The following is a 27,958-nucleotide window of genomic DNA, read 5'->3' as shown; positions in this document are numbered from 1 at the left end:
ACGACGCATGCGCGGATTGCGCGGCCTTAAGGGCGGCCGCGGCGGCCGGGCGGGCCCAGTCGGCCTGTCAGCCGGCTTCCGGACGGCTTCGCTCCGCGGCCATGGCGGCGGAGGAAGAGGAGGTGGATGCGGTGGACGCCGGGGAGGGGTGAGCTCTCGTCTCTCCGAGGGGGGCAGCCTGGGAAAGGGGGGTGTTCGGGGTGTGTGTGTGGGGGGGGGTTCTCGGCGTGTGTGCGCGTGCGCGCGCGCGGGGGCCGGGCCTGTCCCCCCCACTCCCCACTCCCCACTCCCCACTCCCCACTCCCACCTACCCCCCAGCTCGTGAACCGCGCAGCCTCCCCCCCCCCGACCCCGGGTCACACCCGACCCCGGGTCACACCCCCTGACCCCTGACCCCGGGTCACCCCCCACACACACCCCTGCACCCCCCGGGTCACACCCCCTGACCCCTGACCCCGGGTCACCCCCCACACACACCCCTGCACCCCCCGGGTCACACCCCCTGACCCCTGACCCCGGGTCACCCCCCACACACACACCCCTGCACCCCCCGGGTCACACCCCCTGACCTCTGACCCCGGGTCACCCCCCACACACTCTTGCACCCCCGGGTCACACCCCCTGACCCCCTGACCCCGGGTCACCCCCCACACACACCCCTGCACCCCCCCGGGTCACACCCCCTGACCCCCTGACCCCGAGTCACCCCCCCCACACACACACCCCTGCACCTGACGTCCAGGCACCGGAAGTGGCCGCCGCCGGCCGGGTCCTGAGCGCTGTCCAGCCCGGGGCCTACGGCGGCGCCTGGAGCCAGAGTGGGGGGGGGGTGAGAGGGGGAGGGGAGCGGTGGTGGGGTGGGGGGTGATCCCTGGGGGGGGGACAGCGAGGGGAGAGCTTCCTGGTGGGGAGGGGGAAGCATGGAGGGGGGAGGGGGAGCATGGAGGGGGGAGAGGGAGCAGGGAGGGGGGAGGGGGATCCCTTAGGGAAATGGGGGGCTCTTCCTGGGTGGGGGAGGCAGCGAGGGGAGAGCTTCCTGGGGGTCAGCAGGGGGAGGGACAGCCATTGGGGTTCTTCCTGAGGGGTGGGGGGAGGGTAATCCCTTGGGGGGGAGAGCTTCCCAGGGGAAGTGGATTGGGGGGAGGGTGCCCCCTTAAGGGAATGGGGGGGCTCTTCCTTGCGGGGGGGGGGGGGGGGGACAGCAAGGTAGGTGGGGGGCAGTCTGGAGCAGAAGAGGAAGGGGCTGAGGAAAGACCTGGGGCCTGGGGCTGGCCAGGGGACCAGAAAACTTTGTCCTCACAGGGGAGGAGTTGTGGGTGCTTCATCTGATTGAGTGGTGTTGGGGGGGGGGGCCTGGCATGGATGGCCAGATGCCCTGTCCTCCTCCCAAGCTACTGCTTCCTCAGGGAGCGGGGAGATCTGTGGCTCTAACAGGTGGCAGGGCAGGAAAGTCTAGGAGACTCCCTTGAGGAGGTGTTACTGAAATGGGAAGAGCGCTAAGCCTTGAGCAGAAAAACAAACACGCAGCCACAAAACAGGAAACAAGAAACCCTACCCAAGTTGGGACACCTACCCAAGCCCAGTGTTCAAACCCCAGGACTGGCATTTAAAAAAAGCTGGGGCTGGGAAGGTGGCTCCCTGGTAGAGTGCTCACCTAGCATGCATGAAGCCCCGGGTTTGATTCCTCAGTACCACATCCACAGAAAAAGCCAGAAGTGGTGCTGTGGTTCAGGTGGTAGAGTGCTAGCCTTCGAGCAAAAGAAGCTCAGTGAAGTGTCCAGGCCCTGAGTTCAAGTCCCAGGACTGGCAAAAAAAAAAAACAAAAAACTACTCAAAGTGATCACTCACCTTTCAAAAGTTGCTCTTCTTATTTGCCTGTTCTGCCCTGTTTTGCTGGTTCTTCCTGTTTGTACTTTGTGGGGTCAGCTGATTTGGCTTTACTGAAGAAGAGAGAGAGAGAGAGAGAGGGAGAGGGAGGATCTGCCTTTGGGGTCTGGGCAGAAGATACTTTCAGGAAACTTTGTGGACAGAGGGGGACAGATGTCTACTTGTAAAGCTTTCTGTAGACAGGGCTTTAAATGATTCTTTTCTATCTGGAACTGACTTCATGCACTTGTGAACCAAAGAACAGCAGTTCATTGGTAGAAAAATTCAATTTATCATGAAGGTTATTGCTTCACTTATTGCTCTTTATACTGGAAAGTACATTTCTATACGTCTTCCTTATGAGTACTTTGGCTAATTTCTTGTATTGAAAGCATCGGAAGGAAGAAGGAATTGGCATGGGAATATCAGAGCGAGATCAATTTCAAAGTACACTCTACCCATGAAATTTTCATAATGAAAACGCTTTGTGCTTGCTAATTAAAATACACTTTTTAAAAATTAGACGATTGAAATTTTATTAGCTTCAGAAATGTAGCTATGTGCTAAATTAGAGACTCACACCTATAATCCTAGTTACTGAGGAGGCCGAGCTCTGAGGACGAGGTTTGTAGCCAGCCTGGGCAGAAAAGCCCAGGAGAAAACTTTATCTTCAGTTAACTAGCAAAAAACCAGAGGTGGAGGTGTGGCTCAAGTGGGAGAGCATTACCTTTGAGCAAGGAAAAAAAAAAAAAACTAGGGAAGAGAGCCCAGGCCCTGAGTTCCAGACATAGTACTGGCATGCGCGCGCGCGCGCGCACACACACACACACACACACACACACACACACACACACACACACACAGATAAATATTTTGGCAATAGTTCTACTTCTGTTGAGTAAAACCTTTTGAGAGAAACAGGATCTCAGTGATAAAATAGGGAGTGTCTTGATCTCAGTGATAAAACGGGGTGTTTGTGGAGACTGGGGTGTTTGGAAAAATACCCGGAGGAGGAATATTAGGAACTAGGTTCCCGTGATCTTATGTTTGTGGGTCCACTGTTTGGGTGTTGGTGAATTTCCTTGTCATGCTTGTTAAGAGACACTTGACAATCATGATGTCAGAGGCTGCCCAAATGTCAGCTTGCGTTCCCAATGGGTTTGTCAGACATTTTTTGGCTCTGAGACTCTTCAACAGGCAGATTCTTTTAGTCTTGCTGATGTTTGGGGGCCTGAGATTTCAGAGCATACCCCCCAAAAGGAATTTAAGGGTGATGGCTGGACGCCATCGATAGCAGACTGTGGAAAATCATTTAGTTAGCTGACCAGCCATTATCTCCAGACTGAAGCAAGCTTCCTGGCACTCTTGGCAATACATGTGAAGCAGTGCCCATTCTCCACTCTGGTATGGCCTTGAGAAGTGTACCAAGTGCTGGGTGCTGGTGGCTCACGCCTGTCATCCTAGCTTCTCACTCAGGAGGCTGAGATCTGAGGATCGTGGTTCAAAGCCAACCTGGGTCGGAAAGTCCAGGAGACTCTTATCTCCAATGAACCACCAGAAAACCAGAAGTGGCGCTGTGGCTCAAGTGGTAGAGCACTCGCCTTGAGCTGAAGAGCTCAAGGGACAGTGTCCAGGCCCAGAGTTCAAGCCCCATGACCGACAGAAATAAACACAAAAGTGTCCTAAGCAAGCAACCAGGCTACGCTCCTGCTGAGGGCTTCCCAAAATGTGGCCATTTTAGACTTGATGTCCACCCTGCGTGGTAGATATGACGATCTCTTTTTGCTCTTGGGACTGCATCTAGCAAAGCAGAAGGGACTATATTGGAGCCCCAAGGTGTCTGATTTTAGTCTTAAGCCATCCCTCCCCCCAACCCCATTTTCCTGCTGCTTCTCACTCTGATTGGGACTGAGGGGATACTTGACTCTTACGTTGAATCCAGGTCCCTAGCCTTAAGATAGTTGAGGGTGTAGGTGATGCCAGGGTTTGGAAATGGTCTAAGTGTTCCTACGCACTTGGCTTCCCTGGTTGAAATTTAATCCCCATTGCGAAGTGTTAAAGAGGTGGAACTTCATCTGACCCATTGGACCTTTGGAAGAGCTTTGGAGATAAGCTCATTAGCATGGAGCCACAATGATTAAATCCTTATAGTTTTCTAAAGAAAGGGACAGACAGACAGACAGATCTGTCTATACTACATACTCTGGAGCACCGTATCGCACGTCATAGCATGGCCTATGCCAATCTGGGACTTCGCCAAGCCAAAAGTCCAATGCTAGCTGTGATCAAGATATCTCCTTTCCTTCTATCTTAGTCTCTCTTATTGGTAGCAGAAAACAGACTAATATAGACAGGGAGATGACGTCAACAAAGCAAAACACTTACCATAATAGTTACTGGGCAGTTTTTTGGAACGTAGGATTCTTTTCTTTGGTGGCTCTTCTGAGAGGATGGACATGGCGGGAGGGGGTGGAAGGTGGGCCAGAATGTTGAAGGATGTGACACTGATCAAGATGTATCACACTGGGCACCCATAGCTCATGCCTGTCATCCTAGCTACTCGGGAGGCTGAGATCTGAGGATCATGGTTCAAAACCAGTCCAGGCAGGAAAGTATGAGACTCATCTCCAATGAACCACCAGAAAACCAGAAGTGGAGCTGTGGCTCAAAGTGGTAGAGTGCTAGCCTTGAACATAAAAGCTCAGGGACAAGGCCCAGACCCCGAGTTCAAGCCCTACAACTGACCAAAAGAAAATAAAAAGATGCATCATAAACTGTTATATATGGTGCTGCCTTTGTACAACTACTGGAAGATAATCATAAAGAAAAAGAGAATTTGAGATGCACATGCTGGAGGGCTATTTGTGCTTTCTACATCCAGTGCTTTTCAGTGGTGATACCATTGAGAAAGCTCACTGTGACAGGAGTTAGGGGTAGGCTTGTATGGATTGCTACGAGTTTGTCCCAGAGAAGTATTAAGTACCAGTAGGGCTTAGAGAAATCACTTGTCTAGTCTGCAACTGCGCAATTCCTCTAAGCCCTACTGGAATACTGGAGTTGATTTGTCTTTGGCAAAAGTATAAGCACTCTCCTAAAATGTCTGTGGAGAGGACTGAACCTCTCCGTCTTCTGTCCTCCACTGATTGTAATTGTTGATCAGATGGCAGCGCTTGATTGCAGCTGTAACAGGTTCTCCTGCCAAACCCTCTGTGAAAACATAATTCTTTCCCCTTGGCTTCCTTCAGTCAGAACAATTACATTCTTTTGGGTACCCAGAATCACAACTGTGGCATTGTTGTTCGACTCCCCTCCACCCATGAGCATCAAATCTGTTGGCAAAGTCCCATGGATTCTAAGTTGACAGCCTCTTTCCCTGTGTCGCTGATCATCTCCCTCATTCCCTCTCGTGGATTATTACACGCTTAGTAACATGCTCCTTTCATGAATGGCTTTCACATTTCCAAGAGAACAGTGTGTATGTGTGTGTATGCACGCGTGCATGCACATGCATGCATGCAATTACACACACACACACACACACACACACAGGGGTTTTACTTTATCTTGTGTCCTCAGCCTGAGGCCAGAGCCCTTCTGTAAGCAGTTTTCTAGTTTTGGAATCTTCCTGATCACTGGACTCTTTAGCAACTCTAGCCAAGTCCTCTCTTCCTTGTTTCCTAAATTTGTTCCTTGTCTCCCTCCCATTTCCCCATAGCTTGCTTCACAGATGTAATTACTCTTCTCTAAAAGTCCATGGTATTGTTCTGAACTCTTCCCTGCACCCCCCCTTTTTTTTTTGTTTTCTGAGAACAAGGTTTCCCTGACCAGTTCTTTTACCTCCCAAGTGCTGGGATTCCAAGTGTTTCCTAACACACCCAGCCTTAAACTTCCTTTATGGCCTTTCATTAGTATTTACTAATATAGCTATTTATATATGTATTCTGCCAGACAAAGTTGTTTTCGTTGGTTTGGTTTTGTTGTCAGTTGTGGGGACTTGAACTCAGGGCCTGAGCACTGTCCCTAAACATTTTTTTTTGGTCAAGTCTAATCCTCTATCCCTTTGAGGCACAGAAGCTAAGAGTCTCACAGTCTTTCCTGCCCAGACTGGCTTCGAACAGCAATCCTCAGATCTTAGCCTCCTGAATAGCTAGGATGACAGGCGTGAGCCACCTGTGCCCAGCGAAGACAAAGCTTTTTGTCTGACTCAAATGACTGGTAGAACCTTGAAGGGATTTAACAAATAGTAAAGCTTTGATCCTATTTTCTTAAATACTTCAATTATGGTAAATTATCCCAACAAACATCAAGATCAAAAACTCAGTAGGTGGTTATGTATTTTTCAGCTATGCGACTTAGATTATTTTTTTTATCTCATCCTAAGACAGCCAGAAAAGTTTAAATTTGAACAGGACAATACTTAGAACTCTGAACTTAAGTTACACCGGGAGGTTGGGAATAGCCTTCTATTTCATGACCTTAGATAAACCTCCTCACGCCTCACTGTTCTGCCTGCTTTCCAAAATGCCAATCACAGAGCAGAGAGTGCGGATTTCAGTTCTGTGACGAAGGAAGAATGTGTGAACCAAAGATGGTAAAGTTCCAAGGGCCTTCTTAACAAATAATAATTTTTTTAAAGCCCACTGGATAATCATCTTTCCGAATTATAGATGTCTCTGAACAAGTCTTTAAAGATTTGACCCGTAAGACTTCTAATAGCTAGTCTGAAACCTTACACTGTTGTTGTTTTTTTTTTTAAAGCCTTGACTAATTGTTAGGTGTTTAGTCTCACCTCATGATTCTGCCATTTCCCAATCCCGATTGTGAGTGACTTCTTTCTTGTAAATCATGTGTAGCCCCGTTCTGATGACTCGCACTTATAATCCTAGCTACTCATGAGGCTGAGATCTGAGGATTGGGGTTTGAAGCTTACTGGAGGAGGAAAGCCTGTGAGACTCTTACCTGGCAAAAAAAACAACAAACAAAAAAACCTAGAGGTGGTAAAGTGCCCTGGATTTAAGCACACAAAAATCATGCCTAGAGATGAGTTTCTAAAAAATTAACTATTCAATTTAAGATCTAGTATTATTTTAAGAATTCTTTGTCTTTCTCCCTCCCTCGCACCCTCCCTCCATTTCTCTCTCTCTCTTTCTCTCTCTGCTCCTCTCTATTTCTTTCCTTTCTTTCGTCTTCCTTGTACTGAGGTTGAATCTAGGGCATTGGGCTTGCTGGTAAGGACTCTCCCACTTGAACTAGTTATTAATGTGTTCAGATATATTAGAATGTCTGCTTTGTCCTTAATCTAGTGATCATAATAACCTGAATCACTTACTTAGCCCAAATAAACTGGTCTATTGTTCACTTTAGTTGTGGCTGCAGGATGCATGTTCTTTATTCCCCCCCCCCCCACACACACACACACTTTTCCAAGAACAGGATTTAAGAATTCAGGTCCCAAGAAAGAATGTCTTTAATTTAGGTTACAATTTTGGATGTTGGAAGTTTCCATTCTTCATTAGTGGAGGAATTATGTCAGAGATACATATTTTTTTTCACATCTCTTAATTTGAAGATTTGCAATGAAAATCAAAAAGTCATGCCTCTTAAAACTAAGAGAAAAATCTATGCTTTGTTTAGAGAGAGAGTAATAATACACATTTTTTTTCCTCTTGATCATACCAGGAATGGCAACTAACTTATTTTATTTTGGAAGTAGCATACATTTAGGAATAGGAGAGGGTTTTTTTGTGTGTGTGATATTTCCGTATATACCCACAGTGAACTTTGAACAACTTCCCCTCCCTCCATCTTATTCCCATTCTTCTCCTTCCTGGAATGGAGGCAATTTTAAACAAAACTGTAATCTACTGAAATCATCTTTACTTATAACCTAATTAGAAAATGTTATTTTAAGCGGCCAAGAGTGTGTGGAAATTGGCCAGACTTGGTGTATATTTTCCTCAGAATCCTTTGAAACCTCTTTCACGGTTTCACAATATTTCTAGATTGTGTAATTCAGGTTTAGTAATACTATAGATAGTCAGATGTCTCTGAGAACAAAACAGGAATTACCAGGAACCTTTCAGGCTCGTGGCCTGGGGGACAAGGAGAATGTTAACTATATTCAAAAAACAAAAATTCGAAAGTTCAGGGCAAACATTGATATCTAACAGGATACTTAACATGAGATCTTTAAATAAATATACTCTATGAACATGTGAAGCACATCTTACTTGGTTTTTCTTAGAATTACCAGCTTCTATATTAGTCTTTTAAAACTACTTAACCGGCCTGGGAAGGTGGCTTAGTGGTAGAGTGCTTGCCTAGCATGCATGAAGCCCTGGGTTCGATTCCTCAGTACTACAAACACAGAAAAAGCCAGAAGTGGCACTGTGGCTCAACGGTAGAGTGCTAGCCTTGAGCCAAAGAAGTTCACAGACAGCACCCAGGCCCTGAGTTCAAGCCCCAGGGCTGGCAAAACAAAACAAAGAACAAAACAAAAAATAAAAACAACCTGGTTATAGATTGAAACTCCTTCTGCTTTTCCACTATTTGCCTTAGGACCGGAATCTTCTGCCTTGCTAATGAGATTAATGCCTCTTAGAAAACATTTTGGTACACACCTGCCAGCAAACAATGCTTCCTGGTATTGTAGCTATTTACTTTGGGGAAGTGACAGTCCCTGTGGGCAAATGGCTTCTTCTTTATATAGTGATGGATACCTGTTGGTCTTCTGAAGTCAGGATATCAGTGATAGATGGTGTTACTTGCTGATTGTCTGCTTAAATATAAGAGGTTTTGCTTTCCTGTTTATAGGCCAAAGCCCTGTATCTAGTTTAATGGTTTGCAGCCTGGCCTGGGGACCTTTTACTCTATGCTGTCTGCACACATGGTTGGCTGGCTTCCATCTTAGTTCCAGTAGCCTACATGTCAGGCCTAGGGAATGCTGGGTAATAATGGTGTCTGGCAGAGATGGGCTGGGTAAGAAGGGGCAGAGGGTCTCTTTTAAAGACAAGAAGTCGGAGTGGATAGGTCAGTCTTAGACTGTCAGACTCTTGCTTTTCACTTTCTAGAAGTGTGCCTTGGAGGCATTACGTAACTGGCTTTTTGAAACATCTTTCACTTTCTAGAGGTGTCTCCTTACTTTTCATTTTCTAGACGTGTTCCTTTGAGCCAATTACATAAGGAATACTTCTAGAAAGTAAAAAGTGTTGAAGATGGGGGTGTATGTTAATATACGTATATATATATATATACAGAGAGAGAGAATTTCAGATGGGTGTAGATGGATATATATATATATATATATATATACGTATACATACATATATATAAGATATGTCTCCATCTTAAGTTCTATAGAGTGTCTGTCCAATAGAAGTAAAAGTAGAAGACAGTTTCTATAGAACATTTTCTATCTAGCCACAGTAAGCCTGGACAAAAACAAGACATAGTTAGAACTTAGGGGAAAAAGTGCTATCTTTGCAGCTTTCATTAAGGATGAAAATGAGGTATTTCACTATGCTTTATTAAGTAGAAGTTTTCAGTTTATGCTTGGGGGGGGGAGGGGGAATCTCACTTACAAAAATGGTCCACTTTAGAGCGCTAGCCTTGAGCGAAAAAGCTCAGGGACAGCACCCAGGCCCTGAGTTCAGGCCCTAGGACCGATACAAAGGGAAACTAAAACCTGTCCACTTTATTGAAAAGGCTACTATGAAAGCATGAAGGGAGTTGGTGCCTCTTGTGGCTGAAGAGCTCTTGTTTTTAATGCAATTACTGAACTTCTAAACGGGTCATTAGGAGGCGAAATCCATAGACAGACCATGAAAGGAGTGGCATTGTGAATAGTAACTCAGTGGAGGTAGGTGGGTAATTCCTACACAATAGGCTTGTATGTAACTTCTTAAATTCTAGTAGCCACACACAGTTGGTAATTCAGAGTCTGAATTAGTTTTTGGACATAATGAGGGGTTTTGTTGGTTTTGTTTTCGGTCTTGTACCAATCCTGGGGCTTGAAAACAGGGCCTGGGCCACTGTCTCTGAGCTAGTTTGCTCTAGGCTGGTGCTCTACCACTTTGGAGCCACTGTTCCAAACCTGTGGCCTTTTTGGTAGATAATTGGAGATAAGAGTCTCCCTGTCCATCTCAGATCTCAGCCTCGTGAATCGCTAGGTCGACCAGCCTGACCACCAGCACACAGCCTGGATGTGAGGTGTTTTGTTTGTTGTTGTTTAAAACACCCATGCAAAAATGGCATTGTTCTATTCTGTGCTCCAGCTCGTCTTGTGATGTCATTTAGAGTAATAGTAGATGATGGTTCATTTCACGTTCACCATTTTTTTTTTTTTGGTACTGATCTCTGTCTCACAAATCACTAGGCATTGAGGGGCATTTGCCTTAGGAAAACAAAACGACTGAGTTATAAGTCATTTCCTGCTGCTATTAGATGATTCTAGAGTATCACAGGAGCTCCAGTTACAGGACAGTTGACTTACACAAAGCAATCACGACAACAGAAAGAGAACTCCTGTCTCCAAACCACTTTTTTTTTTTTTTTAAATGGGGAGGCCAACAGGGAGAGAGGACCAGGGTCATCCCTGCTGGACTCTGGCAGTATTTAAAAAGTAATTTAAAACTTAATTTTTTAAAAAATCAATGGAAAGTTCTGGAGTAAATTGAAAACTCAGTTGCTAAAGTCTCAGCAACTTTTTCCAGAGTTGTTAACACTTACAAGTGGACTAATGTGACTGTATCTAATAATAAGGTACGCGAAACGTGTGGCAAATGCTATTATTTTGCTTTTTTAAAACATAGAGAAAACACTGATGTCTGTAGGTGACCTTTGCTTCACATACTGTGTCTATAACCTAACCTCCTGGCTTTGACCAGAGCATCTGCTTAGAGTCCTATTCTGTGAGCAGGTGTATGTAGACACACAAATGGTCTAAATATCCTAGGAAGTTCTTTTGTTGAAAGACTTGAGACAAGACGAAAGTTGACTAGGAAACAAAATGCTGTCTACAAATCGGGCATAGTGGCACACTCCTATAACCCCAGCCCTAAGGAGAGAGAATCCGAACCGGGAGAATCTTGAGTTCAGGGCCAGCTTAGCCATTGTAGCCAGACCCTGCTGCCTCAAGAAAAACAAAAACAAAGAAATAAGAAACTGTAGGTATTAGATTATTGGTAATTCTGATCACCTTCCTTGATTGCTCGTACTATTGGTTAGCCTTTCCAAAACCATCTCTTTGTCTCAGTGTTGGTTCTTTTTGTTGTTATATTTTGGGGGTTCAGGCCCTTGCCTATACCATCCCTGTTAAAGAACCTGGTGTAAGCCTTTAATCCTTAGCTATTCAGCATGCTGACATCTGAGGATCACGATTCAAAGCCAGCCTGGGCATGAAAGTCCATGAGATTCTTCTCTCCAATGAAACACCAGAAAACTGGAAGTGACATTGTGGTTCAAGTGATAGAACGCTGGCCTTGAGCTGAAGAGCTGAGCTCAGGACAGCACCCAGGCCCAGAGTTCAAGCCCCCCACGACCAGCAACAACAGCAAAAAAGAACCTGTTGTACTTTAATTCTTTTATTGCTGGTCCCTGGGGCTTGAACTCAGGGCCTTGGGCATTGTCCCTGAGCCTCTTTGTGCTCAAGACTAGTGCTCTGCCACTTTGAGCCAAAATACCACTTCTGGTTTTTGTGTTGGTTCATTGGCGATCAGAGTCTCATGGACTTTCCTGCTTAGGCTGGCTTTGAACCACGATCCTCAGATCTCAGCCTCCTGAGTAGCTAGGATGGCAGGCAGGAGAGGCACCGGCGGCCAGTAGCCCGTTTTGTTTTTAAACTCCTCGGCTAGATCTTGTCTCTCTCTATCCTTCCTGCCAACGCTTTGGTTCAGGCCCAGCGTTCTTGTGTGGAATCTGTGGTTTTTGGTCCTGTTTCCTTTTCCAATTCATTTCTCGTTCACGGGAAGTTCTCACTTTAAATAATACCACCCTGTGCCCAGTCCCCGCCAACTTTCAGATGGCGGTTAAGGTTTTCTGTTTCTGCCGGGCCAGGAGTTGACAAATGCTCTTTCCCTGGCTGTGTGTGTAATTCATAACCTCGCATCTTGCCTGCCTGTTGCCTCTTTGTTTCTCAATGTCTATGTTTGTTTGTTTTTTTGCTGTTGTTGGTTCTGGGGCTCAAACTCAGGGCCTGGGCGCTATCCCTGAGCCTTTCCGCTCAAGGCTAGCACTCTACCACTTGGAGCCACAGCACCACTTCTGGTTTTCTGGGGATTCATTGGAGATTAAGAGTCTCATAGACTTTCCTGCTTGGGCTGACTCTGAACCTTGATCTTCAGATCTCAGCCTCCTGAGTAGCTAGGATGACAGGCGTGAGCCACCAGCACCTGACTATTTCTGTTTTTTTTTTTGTTGTTGTTGTTTTTAACAGATGTCACCATCATTTTTTTTTTCACATATGGTTTGCTGGAACGCAAACCTATTTTGATTATTTTGATTCTCTGTCTAATTTGTTCTAGAACAGCTCTTCACATTTCTCTTAGAAGTATGTTGTTTGTTTTTGATTTTGAGGTTTTGTGTGTGTGTGTGTGTGTGTGTGTGTGTGTGTATACGCATGTGTGTGCCAATACTGGGGCTTGAACTCAAGGTCCTGGCACTGTCCCCAAGTTTTTTCTCTCTCAAGATTGGCACTCAACCACTTGAGCCAGGTCCACATCTGGCTTTTTGGTAGTTAATTGGAAGTTAAGAGTCTCATAGATGTTCCTGCCCAGGCTGGCTTTGAACTTTTATCTTCAGATCTCAGCCTTCTGAGTAGCTAGGATTACAGGCATGAGCCACTAGCTCCTGGCAAGGATTTTTCTTGTAAAAGTCAGACTTTTAATAATAGCTCTCTGTCAACAGCCACCCTTCATACCTGTCATTTCTCCCTGTGAGCCTCTCCTTCAAATGAACCTTTCACCTTTTCCACTGCTACCTGATAAAGAGGCTGTTTTGCACTGGGTGGAAATACCTTGAGTTTCTATTATTAACTATTCGTATTTATTCTGCTTCAATTCAACCTCTCCTTCATTATTTGGAGTCTGAGCACCCATGAAGATAAGAAGGGATTTTGCAGTCAGGCTGAGGTTGAACATACCACAATGCTTTGCGTCTTGAGTGACTTTGGCCATGCTCAGCTGGTGTCCCCCAGACTCTGGCTTGCCTCTGCTGCTTTGCTGTGCTTTGCTTTTCATTGGTCGTGGGGCCTGAACTTGGCCTGGGCGCTGTCCCTCAGCTCTTCAGCTCAAGACGAGCACTCTACCACTTGAGCCACAGTGCCACTTCTGGCTTTTTCTGCTTATGTGGCGCTGAGGAATCGAACCCAGGGCCTCATGCATGCAAGGTAAGCACTCTACCACTGAGCCACCTTCCCAGCCTGAGTCTCTGCTGCTTTTCTGCTCCATCATGTCATAGCCTGAAGCTGAGCGAAGGGCAAAACTCACTTCTTTTTTTGCCTTTTGTTTTTGGCACTGTAGGTCAGGATGGCTAACGGGTTGGCTTCCCACCTGGTGTCCTACATCGTCGACACACCTTAAAGAAGCCGAAGAGAAAATGTTAAAATGTAAGGTTTTCTTCTTGTACATTCACCTGACCTGTTAACTAAAAATCGCTCGATAAATAGACATTGCCTTCCCGCTGGAGATAAGTCCGTGATGTGTTAGCAAAATAAAAAGTCCACAGAAGAAACTTCTCTCCTTTGCCCCCAGGGCTCTGATATCCCTGTTAAACTCTTGAATAAGTAAGCTCTCCTACCCCCCACCCCAACTCCAAGAAGCTTTGTTGTCTAGGTTGTAGCTATGGATACTTAATCCCATTATTAATGAACACTGCATAATGGAAAACTGGGTTCATGTGTGAATTTAGCTGAAAAAGTGTGTCAGTCAACCCCACTAGAGGTTACAAGAAATACGTCTTCAAAGATGACTACTTCCCAAAGTATCAGGGAAAGAGTAACATTATTTCTATATGTGCAAATCGCTTTGATGTCTGGTGTAATAAAAGGCAGAGGGTCCTTATATCTACTTCTGCACCCGGTCTATTGGGGACTTTTGTGTCATGTGACCTGGAACACTGTTCACCCATCAGAAAAAGAGTGCAAAAAGACAAATAGAGTGGTATTATTTTATTTATTTATTCGTTTTATTTTGGTCAGTTGTAGGTCTTGAACTCAGGGCCTCGGTGCTGTCCCTGAGCTCTTTTTATTCAAGACTAGTGCTCTACCACTTTGAGCCACAGCACCACTTCCTGTTTTTCACTGGTTAATTGGAGAGATTTTCTGCCTGGGCTGGCTTTAAACCACAGTCCTCAGATCTCAGCCTTCTGAGTAGCTAGGATGACAGGTGTGAGCCACCAGCGCCCAGCTGCTATTTTAGAGTGTTTGGGTTGTAGAAAGTATGCTGGACTGGAATCAGGCCTAGATCTGCCCACAGGTCTAACAGGATGTTGGCCAAGTCACTTTGCTCAGCTTCCCATCCCTTACCTTAGGATGAAGGTAGGACAGGCCTTCGAATTCCTCCAGTGCTCCCATGCTAGGTTTCTTTTATTCTGCGTGGGAGCCTTCATTTTTGTTTCTGATGAGAACTGAAATGTATCCAAACTGGGGTCAGGACGTTGTTGTTTTTAACACTTTCGTTCTGCCGATCCAGTTGAAAGGAATGGACTCCGTAGGGTGGTTCACGGACATGGCTGTGTGGATGTCTGTGCAGGCATTTGCTCTTGTCTGCTACTCCTCTTCTTTACCATGAATGAACGTTCTTCTTCATGCACTTGGTAGCTTAAGAGGAAGAGACCAGGGCTGGGAAGGTGGCTCAGTGGTAGAGTGCTCGCCTAGCATCCATGAAGTCCTGGGTTCCATTCCTCAGTACCACATACACAGAAAAAGCCAGAAGTGGTGCTGTGGCTCAAGTGGTAGAGTGTTAACCTGGAGCAAAAGAAGCTCAGGGACAGTGCCCAGGCCCTGAGTTCAAGCCCCAGGAAATGACCAGACAGATAAATTACAATATATTCCTTAGGAGGGAATAAGTAGCCCACTTACAAGGATTTTTAACTTGAAAATGCATTTCAACTTGTTCCATAAACTTGAATAACCTTATTCTCTACAAAAGTGCCAAAGTTGCCATAGTGGTTTACCCCAGTGAAAACCGTATGGTCAGGAGGGTGAGAAAAAGGTACTAGTGCTCAGTACATGCATATAACATACACAGCTTCCCGACTAAGGTCCTAGAGTGGCAGAGCAAGAGTTGGTCCCTGCTCTCATACCAGGTGACCAATATAGAGGAGTGAGCTCTGAAATAGATACAGATCTTCCTTGTGGGAAGAAATGCTCAGTTCCCTGTGTGCAGACTGCTGAACAGCTTGGCTTAATACTAAGTTCTCCTCTCTCCTAACCGGCTACGTTTCTGCTCTGTTGGGATCATGATCTAGCAATGGTGTGAATGAATGCTGTTCCTGGGTGACTCAGAACTTGAGATTCTTTGATTCATAGGCAGAAACATCCGGCTAGTGCAGGTTTTATCCACTGCAGCTCAGTACTCGGGAATATTTAAGGCTAGATAGAGCTAAAGTGTAACTTTTCATTGATCAAATTAAGTCAGATGCCATGCAACCTAAGGTTTTTCTGTTTTTGCTTTTTTAAAGGGGTGATCATGACGCATTGTCCTCATAAACTGCCATGTTGAAGTGAAACCCCTTTGTACAACTACTTAATAAAAGGAAGACTTAATTTAACAAGTAAATAAGAAGTAGTCAGGTGCCACTGGCTCATGCCTGTCATCCTAGCTGCTCAGGAGGCTGAGATCTAAGGATCACAGTTCAAAGCCAGCCCAGACTGGAAAGACCATGAGATTCTTCTCACCCACCCCCTCCCCCCAAAAAAGGCAGAAATGGAGCTGTGGCTCAAGTGGTGTAGGGTACCAGCCTTGAGCAAAAGAGCTCAGTGTCAGCAGCCAGGCCCTGAGTTCAAGCCCCAGGACGAGCACTAAATAATAAATAACTAAACTAGAAAAGAAGTTATTAGTTTTACAAAATGGTGATCATTTGCATTTTGTAGACCATTGTTGAACTTGAACTCAGGTGATGTGCATCTCCTGCTGGGGAGTTCCTACCATCCTATATAGCCCCTCTTTAGCTACTAAGCCTTGAAATGACTTGAGATTTTTGGTCCTGTGTTTACTGGGGGTACCATGGAACCTTCCCTAAACCCATTCTTGCTCCACGTCTGACTTCTAGTCTTCAGTGCTTCATCTACAAAATCAGGGTGCTATTCTTTTGTTACTGTCTGCAGTGCAGGGTCAGTGACAGATCGATAGCATGGAAAGACAGGAGGAGGTAATAATGACGTTGCCACATATTCTGGTACTTGAGGCTTAGCTAAGGTACGTGTTTGCACATAGATACTAAGCGTGGCCATCTAGCTCGCTGTATAACAGACACACACATGTTTTTAGGACTGCCATAATAAGAGCTCAAGTCCTATGACTGGTTTCTAGAATACCCACCATCGGTTGCTCCACGAAGAAATCCTCTGCTCAGAAGGGGTGACACTGACTTCGAACCTCTTTCCTCTGTTTTCATCAGGCGTCCCCTGCACCTACAAAAAGGAATTTGTTCGCATATCGAATGGAAATCGAGTATGGACACTGAAGTTCTCTCATAGTATTTCAAAGACTCCTCTGGTCCTCCTGCATGGTTTCGGAGGAGGTCTCGGACTCTGGGCCCTGAATTTCGAAGATCTTTGCACCGACAGGCCTGTGTACGCTTTCGACCTGTTGGGCTTCGGGCGAAGCAGCAGGCCCAGGTTTGACAGTGATGCAGAAGAGGTGGAGAATCAGTTCGTGGAATCCATTGAAGAGTGGAGGCACGCCTTGGGATTGGACAGAATGATCGTGCTTGGGCACAACCTGGGGGGGTTCTTGGCTGCTGCGTATGCACTGAAGTACCCATCAAGGTATGTGGGGGTGGCATGGCGGGGCTATAGAGGGTCTCCGAGGACTCGTCCGTGAGCTCCATATTCAGTGATTCTGAGATAACCATTCTCTTAGTATACTACCCAGTAAACCAAAGTAGCCCTCCCAGTCAACCTGATAGCTAATGCAGTGATACAGGTGGAAAAGCTTGAAAAAGATCTGTCACTTAGAACGGGTTAGCATTTAATGTATATAATTTAGAGCCACAAGGAAAGATTATTGTGGTATTACCGTGTTACTATGATTATGGTGATTACTGTTCTTACTAGTTTTCGGCCTATGCATCCAGCACGCTGTTCCTGAACTTTTTCTATGTTATAGGAAGCTGGACTGGGAAGCACCTGGTTAGAAGTGAGAAGCTCTCGACACAAGAGCAATCTCTGTCCTGTAAAACAAATCTCTAAACTTTAGGTGTTTTCGTAGTGTACCCTTTTTGTGGTTTGTTAACTGTCTGCTTCCTTAACCTTTCTTTGCATGGAATAATTGTGTGTGTGTGTGTGTGTGTGTGTGTGTGTGTGTGTACACCAGTCCTGGGGCTTGAACTCATGACCTGGGCACTGTCCCTAAGCTTTTGTGCTCAAGACCTAGTGCTCTTCTACTTGAGCCACAGCTCCATTTCTTTTTTTGAGCAGTTTATTGGAGAATAAGAGACTCTCGGACTTTCCTGCCTTTGAACCTTGATCCTCAGATCTCAGCCTCCTAAGCAGCTAGGATGACAGGTGTGAGCCACTGGTGTCCTGCTCATTACAGAACAGTTTGCACACCTCAGATTAGACTGTTGACCTTAGAATCTGTTGTGACTTACTTCCTTTTTTTGTCGGTCGTGGGGCCTGAACTCTGGGCCTGGGCGCTGTCCCTCAGCTCTTCAGCTCAAGGCGAGTGCTCTACCACTTGAACCACAGCGCCACTTCCGGTTTCCTAATGGTTTATTGGAGATTCCTAATGGTTTATTGGAGTTTCACAGAGTTTCCTGCCCGGGCTGGCTTTGAACCGTGATCCTCAGATCTCAGCCTACTGAGTAGCTAGGATGACAGGCGTGAGCCACCGGCGCCTGGCTCGAATTGGTTCCTTTCTTGACCTCATTTGTCAAGTGCCAGCACATCGGAGTGCTGAGAAAATTCTCCTGTGTTTTTGGTCGTATTGTGGAAAGCAAAGAATGAACATCCGCATTTTCCACTATCAGTGTGTTTACCGCTGGACTCATTCTGGAATCTAGGGTGGGCGTTGACATTGCGTCCTCTTGAGATGAGTGGCCACTTTCAGAGTTCCTGGCTTGGTCCCACCCCGTGGCATGACTCCAGTCACAGATTTTACAACGTGCTGTGTGATACAGTAGCTTTATGTACTAGAAGTTGTGTTTGGTGTTGTCCATCACAACCTCTTCTCCACAGGATCACCATCTAAACTTCAGCTTTCATACCTGCTTTTTGTCTAATAGTCTTGTCAAGTGAGAACTCTTCAAGAGAAAACCCTGTATTTTCTCCTCCTCGTGGGCATGTTAGGATTTTTCTCGTCGTAGCTTACCCTCGTCTTAGTGACAAACACTATTTGTAGGGAGAGGAGGAGAAGGAAGAGGGGAAGATGACAGATGTTTGTGGGCATGAGCTTGGCATCGGGCATGTATTATGGCTGTATGTATCATGTCTTCAGGTTATCTTTAGAGACAGGACCTGGGACTCGGCGGGTTAGACCCTGGATATGACCCCTCCACATCATCCTGGGGTCCTAACCCTTCATAGCTACCTACTGATGAAATCAGTTGGGGGAATTTCCACTTGCAGTCATTGCTGCAAATGGAGTAAGGAAATGGGATGCAGGGGGTACCTTCAGGAATCCAGACCTTTACAATCTATGAAGGACAACAGTAACAGGCCAGCGTTTGGATTTCATTGGACGGCCTACATTTGAATGGATTCAATGCCAAACACTAAACTTACACACTGTGTCAGAGCCTAGAACCACTAAGTATCAGCACTAAATACATGGATATGAGCATGCTGACGCTCATCAGGATGTTTAAGTTCCTTTGGTTGCTGCCAAATCATTGTACTCTACAGACTCTGTTAGGGAGTCAGGCCTATGTCCTTTTTCCTTTTGAAATTTCTATTATTTTCTTTTTTTCCTCCCAAGCCTCTAGTCCCGACTGTGTAACACTTTATTTATTTATGTTTGGCTGTACTGGGGTTTGACCTCAGGGCCTCCATGCTTGCTCGGCAGGCCCTCTATCACTGAGCTATAGGCCTCTAGTGCTATTTGCTGTGGTTATTTATCAGATAGAGTCTTGCTGCCCCCCCCCTTCTACCCCCCCCCCCCCCAGCCTGGACTGTAACCCTCTTATGTATGGCTTCCCATTTTAGTTAATAAGACAGGCGTGAAATCACCATGTCCAGCTTTTTGTGGTGGTGGTTGTGGAGATGCACATGTCACAAACTTTACACCCTGCCTGAGCTGGCCTCCACAAGTCAGACTGATGGTGTTTAGTTTCTGTTGAGCAAACTTCGTATTGCGGGGCCATTTTGTTTGAATTCTTCTAAAAGATCTCTGAAGAGACAGCTGGATCACATTCGTGCTCTTAAGTTTTAGCATAGTTTTTAAGTCGCAGCTACCTTTTTTTTTTTTTTAAACCACTGATGGTATCATTTCTTAATTAAAGGAAGTCTTCTAGACTTCATGTCCTTCATCTGTTCATCCAGCAGGTGTTTTGCAGGGTTACACAGCAGGGCCACTAGCTGTGGGAGCTATCTTGGGTTTCCATTCTGTAAAACTTTCTGCGTTAAGGATAAAGTAAGTCAGCAGTAAGATCTAGGATTACCCCCCCCCCCCCCCACTTTCTTCCGTGTGCCCAGCCTTTCCCTCTAATTTTCCTCCCCTTACAAAGACTGTGTTTTACAGGTATCTGTTCCAAAGGGAGAAGAAGAAGAAGCAGATCATAGAACTTTTTAACTTTTTAACTTAGGAAGTGTTTAGCAAGCTGGGCGGTGCATGCCTGTAATCTCAGCATTGGGGAGGCAAAAAGCAGGAGAATCTCCAGTTTGAGGCCAGCCTGAGGTACATAGCTTGGGATACATAGCAGAAGCCCTGTCCTCATGCAGCCCTCTCCCTCCCCCCCCCAAAAAAAGATCAAACAACCCCCAAAGAAAGTGAGGACCAAGTTATAATGGAGGAGGTTGTAGTAAGTCTTCACCAACCAAAGTGTTCAGCTACTTCCATCTTGAAGAGTTTGCCCTGTGGCTTCACCTCACTTGCTCCCGTGGAGAGGAAAAGCTCTTCCCCCACCCCCCGGGTGTTTGGAACAGCCACCAGGAGCTATCCGGGGTCCATTCATCTGCAGAGCACCTTCCTTGTACACCGAGTTCTTTCCCTTCATTCTTCCTCATTCCTTTCCTTGTTGGGTAACAAAGTCCTATGGATCTCCTGGGACATTTGGTTTCTGAGACTGACGGTTCTTTTGTCCAGCCATCGTGTAGACAGTGAAGTTTCCTATCTCAGCCTTTCCTTTAAAAGCTGGAGCTCGGGAGCCAGGCCTCAGTGGCTCACATCCATCATCCTAGCTACTCAGAAGGCTGAGATCTGTGCATCATGGTTCAAAGCCAGCCTGGGCAGCAAAGTCCATGAGACTCTTGATCTCCAATTAACTGCTACAAAGCCGGACGTGGCACTGTGGCTGTAAGTGGTGGAGAGCTAGCCTTACAGCACAAAAGGCAGACTCGCAGGACTGATTGGAGAAAGAAATAGGCCTGTCTGTGTTTCAAAACTCACGGGCTGCTCCCTAGGTCCTGTTCTGCCGGTTTTCTTGTTTTCCCTGTAGTTTAAATCTGTACAGTTTCTGAGAGGTTGACTCACGCGTGCTCCCTTAGTAGACTCATTCCTAACCCTGAATTCCTGACTTCACAATCCCATTACAGTGGCCTCTGACATATTATTATCCTAGGAATATTAGGTTTGGGGAATAATAATAGGGCACAAGCACATTAAGCCCAGGCAACTCCTCATAGCAAGTGAGCTTCCCAGTTCTTTCAAGGAAAGGTAAAAAGCTGGCCTGGGTGCTTGGCACAGATTCCCAGCTCCCATCCACAGGTCTCAGTGCTGTGAAATCTCGAGGGATCATAGGTAAAAATGAAGCTTAACCTCTACCTTGATGTTGCTTATGCTATTTTCTGTGTGTGTGTGTGTGTGTGTGTGTGTGCTGGGATGGAGACTTGAACTCAGCACATGGCCACTCTCAAGGGGAGTGCTCTACCCCTTGAGCCACAGCTCCACTTCTGGCTTTTTGGTGATTCATTGGAGCTAAGAGTCTCACAGACTTTTCTCGAACCACAATCCTCAGATCTCAGCCTCCTGAGTCATTAGGTTTGTTTTTTTCTTTATCAGGAACAAATTTCATGGAAGAATTAAAGCTATGAGTAACAATGAGATAATTGAATATGACATTGGAATTAAAGCCCTTAATGATAGGGGACAATTATCTATGAGGTTGGAATACATCTGGTTGGTTGATAAATTTGGGAGAGGATGAGTCGATGGTGATGTTAATAGTTCATGATGGCAAAAGTAGGGTAGAAGCCGGGCACTGGTGCTCCCGCCTGTCATCCCAGCTACTCAGGAGGCTGAGATCTGAGGATCACGGTTCAAAGCCAGCCAACGGCAGGAAAATCCATGAGACGCCTTATCTCCATTGAACCACCAGAAAAACCAGAAGTGGCTCAAAGTGGTAGAGTGCTAGCCTTGAACAAAAAGAGCTCAGGGACAGCACCTAGAACCTGAGTTCAAGCCCCATAACTGACCAGAAAAAAAGTAGGGTAGATAGATATGCTGTATCTCACCAAATTCCATTTTCCCCAAGCTAAAGGATTTATTAGTCTTGTACAGCCCATGCTACATTAGTCTCATGTTTGTGAAAAGGTTTATTTATTTATTTAGTGGGTCTTGGGGCTTGAACTCTAGACCTAGGCTCTGTCCTTGAGCTCTACAGTTCAAGGCAAGCACTCTACCACTTGAGCCACAGCACCTCTTCTGGTTTTCTGGGATAAAGAGTCTCACTGCCTTTCCTGCTAGGCTGGCTCTGAACCATGATCCTCAGATCTCAGCCTCCTGAGTAGCTAGGATGACAGCCGTGAGCCAACGCCTCCCGGCAAAAGGTTTTATTTTAAAAGTCCATCTGAATCTACTTTAAATCCTCATGATTTTAGAATGATTGATTCATAGCAATAGATTTTTTTCTTTTTCTCTCTTTTTTTTTTTTTTGTTAGTTCTGGGGCTTGAACTGAACACCTAGGCACTATCCCTGAGCTTCTTTGGTTCAAGGCTAGCACTCTACTACCTGAGCCACAACACCGCTTCCTGCCTCTTTCTGTGCAGGTGGTATTGAGAAATCAAACCCAGGGCTTCATGCATGCTAGGCAAGCACTCTACCACTGAGCCACCTTCCCAGCCAGCCGGGTGACAGACTATTATGAGTATCCAAGACTCCTTTATGGGTGTGATATTGACCTTGAGTCAACTGTGATGTCTACTTCCAGGAAGGTGGAATTTTTCTGAGTGGCCATGGATCTGTGTTGCCCCGCTGTTATGTTTTCCTTTCGAACATAACATTTAGATGATTTGTGTGTGTGTCTGTGTGTCTGTGTATGGGTGCACGCATGCTCGTGTGCTGAACTCAGGGCCTAGGCACCGTCCCTGAGCTTTTGTGCTCAAGGAGAATGCTCTGCCACTTGGGCCACAGCTCCACTTCTTCTTTTTTTTTGGGGGGGGGTAGTTATTGGAGATGAGAGTCTCATGGACTTTCCTGCCTAGGCTGGCTTCGAGCCCTGATCCTCAGATCTTAGCCTCCAGAGTAGCTAGGAAGACCGGCGTGAGCCCCCAGTACCTGGTCACAGTTCGATATTTTTATAAATAAAGCTCTGTGTTACACACTACTCAAGATCTCTTGACTCTCAAGCGATGTGTACCCCGTGAGCCTGAGTCTACATTTACCTTATAGATTCTTAGAAATGTTTAATAATGATTCGAAATATCACATAAACGAGCTCTTTATGCTAAAGGATCTAAATCTGTTCTCTTCCCCTCGCAGGGTTAGTCACCTCATTTTAGTGGAGCCCTGGGGTTTTCCCGAGCGACCAGACCTGGCCGATCAAGACAGACCGATCCCTGTTTGGATCCGAGCCTTAGGAGCGGCCCTGACCCCCTTCAACCCCTTAGCTGGCCTCAGGATCGCAGGGCCCTTCGGTAAGTGCTTCCATGGGGCAAGCAGAGCGCTTCCCGGGTGACAGATTCCCTCGCTTACGAGCAGATAATAGACTTAAGCTGAAAGGAGACATCACATGGGAACTGCACTTGCTACACAGAACCTGCCCAGTCTGAGAATCCAGGTGGCTTGGTAGCACCATAGCGTGTTGGAATGTTCTTCTCGCCCTGGTGATCTCATCCCAGCCCGCCTGGGGAGCTCTGGGTCACTGCCCTGGCCAGCATCAGCAGGGGAGAGTGTCCCATAGCGCAGCTCCGGGAGAGGTCAGAGTGCAAAGTGCCAACCTCTTCCGGGCTCTCCTAAGTGGCGCCACCATCAAAGCAGTGCACTGTCTCAATCACATGCATCACACCAAGTTGCTGATGGAGTGCTGTGATCGCTGGACGCCAGTAAAGAAATAAAACCTTGCTGGGTAGCGTGGGGGATGCCTTTAATCCCAGCACTTGGGAGGCTGAGACAGGAGGATTGGGGGTCTCTATGCCAGCTTGGGTTATAGCAAGGCTGCCGAGAGAGAGAGAGAGAGAGAGAGAGAGAGAGAGGCTTTGTCCACTAGAAATATTTAAAGAATATATTTTCTTGTTTTAGTGGTCGCTTGGGGAGTTGAAGACCGTAGTAGCTTCCAGGGTGTGTGCGTTTTCTTCAGTGCACGTTATGTGTATATTGGTATAGTCCTGCCTGAACAAGCTCTGAACTTTCTGCACCATTTAGTGCCGCGTTGCTATCAACTATCAGGGAAAACAGGGCGGTTTTATTTCCTGCTACACAGGGTTAAGTCTGGTGCAGCGCTTAAGGCCTGATTTCAAGCGGAAGTACTCTTCGATGTTCGACGATGACACTGTGACAGAATACATCTACCACTGTAACGTGCAGACCCCCAGGTAGGGGCCGTGACTCGGGTGTGTGTTTTGATGCCAGTTCCGAGGCTTGAACTCAGGGCCTGGGCGCCATCCCTGAGCTCTTTTGCTCAAGGCGAGCACTCTACCACTGAGCCACAGCACCACTTCTGCTTTTCTGGTGGTTCATTGGAGACTTTCCTGCCACGGCTGGCTTTGAATCATAATCCTCACAGCTCCACCTCCTGAGTAGCTAGGATTATAGGCATGAGCCACCAGGCAGTTCATGTGTATGTACCAGTATTGGGACTTGAACTCAGGACCTGACCACAGTCCCTTAGCTTTTTTTTTTCACTCAAGGCTAGCGCTCTGAGCCTCAGCGCCACTTCCAGCTTTCTCTGTTTATGTGGTGCTGAGGAATCGAACCCAGGGCCTCATGCATGCAAGGCAAGCGCTCTACCACTGAGCCACCTCCCCAGCCCCTGGTTGGCCCATTTTTTTGCTCTGGTTATTTTCGTGGTAAGGTCCGCTGTGTGCATCTGGGGTGGCCTTGGACGGCCGTCTTCCCTGTGCTTTCCCAGTAGCTGAGCCTATAGGTGCGTACTACCACACGCAGCTCGTTTATTAAGATGGGGGGAATCTCACTGATTTGTCTGCCTGCTCAGGCCTTGAAGTTCCAACCTCTTACTTCCTGAGTGGCCAGGACGACAGGTGTGAGGTTGTGTGTGGACAAGAGGTCAGGCTGCGACCTGGACTCTTCTCCCCCCGCAAAGTCACGCACAGTGTGTACTTTTCTCCTTCAAGTGGCGAGAGTGCTTTCAAGAACATGACAATCCCCTACGGGTGGGCCAAGAGGCCGATGCTGCAGCGGATTGGCAAAATGGACCCCGCCATTCCCGTCTCCGTCATCTTCGGCGCCCGGTCCTGCATCGACGGCAACTCGGGCACCAGCATCCAGTCGCTGCGGCCACACTCACACGTGAAGACCATCGTGAGTGCACGCCCCTCGGGGGGCGGGGCGGGGGCGGGGCCTGCAAGGAGACCATAGTGAGTGCACGCCCCCTCGGGGGCGGGGCCTGCAAGGAGACCATCGTGAGTGCACGCCCCGCGGGGGGCGGGGCGGGGGCGGGGCCTGCAAGGAGGCCATCGTGAGTGCACGCCCCGCGGGGGGCGGGGCGGGGGCGGGGCCTGCAAGGAGGCCATCGTGAGTGCACGCCCCTCGGGGGGCGGGGCGGGGCGGGGCCTGCAAGGAGACCATCGTGAGTGCACGCCCCCTCGGGGGCGGGGCCTGCAAGGAGACCATTGTGAGTGCACGCCCCTCGGGGGGCGGGGCGGGGGCGGGGCCTGCAAGGAGACCATCGTGAGTGCACGCCCCTCGGGGGGCGGGGGGGGGCGGGGCCTGCAAGACCATAGTGAGTGCACGCCCCCTCGGGGGCGGGGCGGGGCCTGCAAGGAGACATCGTGAGTGCACGCCCCGCGGGGGGCGGGGCGGGGGCGGGGCCTGCAAGGAGACCATCGTGAGTGCGCGCCCTCGGGGGGCGGGGCGGGGCGGGGCCTGCAAGGAGACCATCGTGAGTGCGCGCCCTCGGGGGCGGGGGCGGGGCCTGCAAGGAGACATCGTGAGTGCACGCCCCTCGGGGGGCGGGGCGGGGCGGGGCCTGCAAGGAGACATCGTGAGTGCACGCCCCTCGGGGGGCGGGGCGGGGGCGGGGCCTGCAAGGAGACCATCGTGAGTGCACGCCCCTCGGGGGGCGGGGGCGGGGCGGGGCCTGCAAGGAGACCATCGTGAGTGCACGCCCCTCGGGGGGCGGGGCGGGGCGGGGCCTGCAAGGGCCCAGTGCGCGGATTACAGACAGGCGCTACCTGCTCAGCTTTGACCCACACCAATCCTGTCCCCTTTCTGAGGGGCCCTTCGGCACTCTCTCTGTGGAAAGGCCAGGTGGGGGGAGGGAGGGGAGGAGGGGGACAGGTGCAGAGTCAGTTCTCGAACCCCATCCCTGACGTTGCCCACTTTCTGCGCTGTCTCGCCAGGTCTCGCTTTCCATTTGTTTAGGGGCTCTGTGTGGGGGTACTAGGTCTTGAACACAGATCCTGGGCCCTGTCCCCGAGCTTGGTCACTCAAAGCTAGCACGCCGCCACTTGAACCACCTCCACTTCTGGTTTTCTGGTGGTTTATTGGAGATAAGAGTCTCCCAGACTTCCCTGCCCAGGCTGGCTTTGAACCTCGATCCTCAGATCTCAGCCTCCTGAGTAGCTAGGATGACAGGCGTGAGCCACCAGCACCCGGCTTTTCCAGTATCTGTAGGGGCTCATATATCTTGCGTGGTAGTGACGCTTTTCCTCGCTGACCATGTCTGCTCTCTCTCACCCAGGCTATTCTTGGAGCAGGGCATTATGTCTATGCAGATCAACCTGAAGAGTTCAACCAGAAAGTGAAGGAGATCTGCAACACGGTGGACTGAGCACGCAGCCGCAGGTGCAGTGGCAGCCTCTGTGCGAGCAGGTGGTGGGTGGCCCCCCCCCACCAAATCTCTCCAGCGTCATCCACGGTCATGCTGGAGAGCGAGGAAGGCACCCAAGCCCCGCGCCCCTGCCTGTCCTTGAACACGTTTTCCTCCTGGAGTCGTTTGCACACACAAACCATTAGTGCCTTCCGGAAGAATGGCTTCCTTCTCTCCTCCTCGACCTGGAATACACAAGTCTTCAAACTTAGTAGCTTTAAATAAAAGGTGGTGTGTCCTTTCTGATGTACTGAACCATTGTAATCGCCCAACTGACTTTTCTCATTTCTACCTAACTTTGGCAGTTGGGTGCTTACATTTATATTGCCAATTTAACCAAATGATTTCTAGGTCTATTCAGATACATTCTGTAAAAGATGCACTCTTATTTTCTTTGCTTGGTTCAACCCTGTCTAATAATGGATTCAGTTAACTCTGGCCCCTGTGCGCTTTATGTAGAAATGTGTCTGTTTCCAATACGTCACCTCGGGTTTGAAATGGAGTGATTTAAAAACAAAGGAGTCAAGCTGGGCGCCGGTGGCTCTCGCCTGTCATCCTAGCTACTCAGGAGGCTGAGAGATCTGAGGATCCTGGTTCAAACCCAGCTCAGGTGGGAAATTCCATGAGACTCTTACCTCCAATGAATCACCACTAAGGCGGAAGTGGCGCTGTGGCTCAAGTGGTAGAGCGCTCGCCTTGAGCTGAAGAGCTGAGGGACAGCACCCAGGGCCCTGAGTTCAAGCCCCACAATACTTAAAAAAAGGAGTCAGTCACAGCTTTACTTTTTCTGTTTTTCATCTTCAAAGCTGGCTACCTAGATAGCACCTGGGGACATTTGTGTGACTTAACTCAGTGCTTCTAAGACAGTGCCACGAATACTTCCGTGACTCAAGTCCTAAGAAGCCTTCACTACACATCTGTACCCTTTTCCCTCCGCATGAATGCTGTTCTTTTCCAGGACCAAGGATGCAGCGAACACCACTTCCTCCTCCAAGCGGATCTGAACCACTATTGGCTTTCCAGTAAGCAAAGTCCTGTTGTATTTTTATGAACATCTGACTCTCTTGTACATGGCAACGAAACCAGGGCTTCATTCTTACCACTAAACTATTAAAAAAAAAAAAAAAAATGGTGCTACTGTGAGCCAGGACACCAAAAATGAGTTAACCGCTGTGTTTCCTTTTGTACTGATCAACTCGTTTATTACTTGCTTATAGTTACGTCACAGCCATTCTGTCTCTTGTGAGTATCTGCCATGAGGGTGTTAGCACCGTTTTACAAAATGAGAGAGAAATAGCCAGGCACCAGTAGTTCATACCTGTCATCCTAGCTACTCAGGAGGCTGAGATCTGAGGATCACAGTTCGAAGCCACCCCAAGCAGGAAAGTCTGTGAGACTCTTAAGTCTAATTAACTAGGAAAAAAGTCAGAAGTAGAACTTTAACTCCACTGATAGAGCACCAACCTGGAATAAAAAAGCTAAGAGACAGCACCCAGGCCTGGGTAAAAG

At 47.8% G+C, this 27,958-nt stretch overlaps 1 protein-coding gene across 1 annotated transcript; it reads left to right on the top strand.

Annotated features, from left to right (window-relative positions):
• Nucleotides 1–26,695, top strand: Abhd5 (abhydrolase domain containing 5, lysophosphatidic acid acyltransferase). The gene is made up of 7 exons (XM_042666066.1): nt 1–148; nt 13,383–13,468; nt 16,483–16,852; nt 22,942–23,096; nt 23,882–23,993; nt 24,753–24,939; nt 26,321–26,695. The coding sequence occupies exons 1-7, from the start codon at nt 102–104 to the stop codon at nt 26,408–26,410; spliced, it is 1,047 nt and encodes a 348-aa protein (XP_042522000.1). The 5' UTR covers nt 1–101; the 3' UTR covers nt 26,411–26,695.
• The last annotated feature ends 1,263 nt before the right edge of the window (nt 26,696–27,958 follow it).

The sequence above is a fragment of the Dipodomys spectabilis genome, unplaced genomic scaffold, assembly GCF_019054845.1.
Source record: "Dipodomys spectabilis isolate Male_0828 unplaced genomic scaffold, ASM1905484v1 ptg000360l, whole genome shotgun sequence".
NCBI lineage: Eukaryota > Metazoa > Chordata > Mammalia > Rodentia > Heteromyidae > Dipodomys > Dipodomys spectabilis.
The sequence above is the reverse complement of the archived record's forward strand: the minus strand, read 5'-3'. Positions and strand labels throughout refer to the sequence as shown.

What these genes read in the sequence shown, in the direction of transcription:
- Abhd5 (XM_042666066.1), top strand. Translation starts at nt 102, where the DNA reads ATGGCGGCGGAGGAAGAGGAGGTGGATGCGGTGGACGCCGGGGAGGG. An exon ending in GCGGTGGACGCCGGGGAGGG is followed by an intron (nt 149 to 13,382) that starts GTGAGCTCTCGT and finishes TTGGCACTGTAG; the next exon opens with GTCAGGATGGCTAACGGGTT. An exon ending in ACTCACACGTGAAGACCATC is followed by an intron (nt 24,940 to 26,320) that starts GTGAGTGCACGC and finishes TCTCTCACCCAG; the next exon opens with GCTATTCTTGGAGCAGGGCA.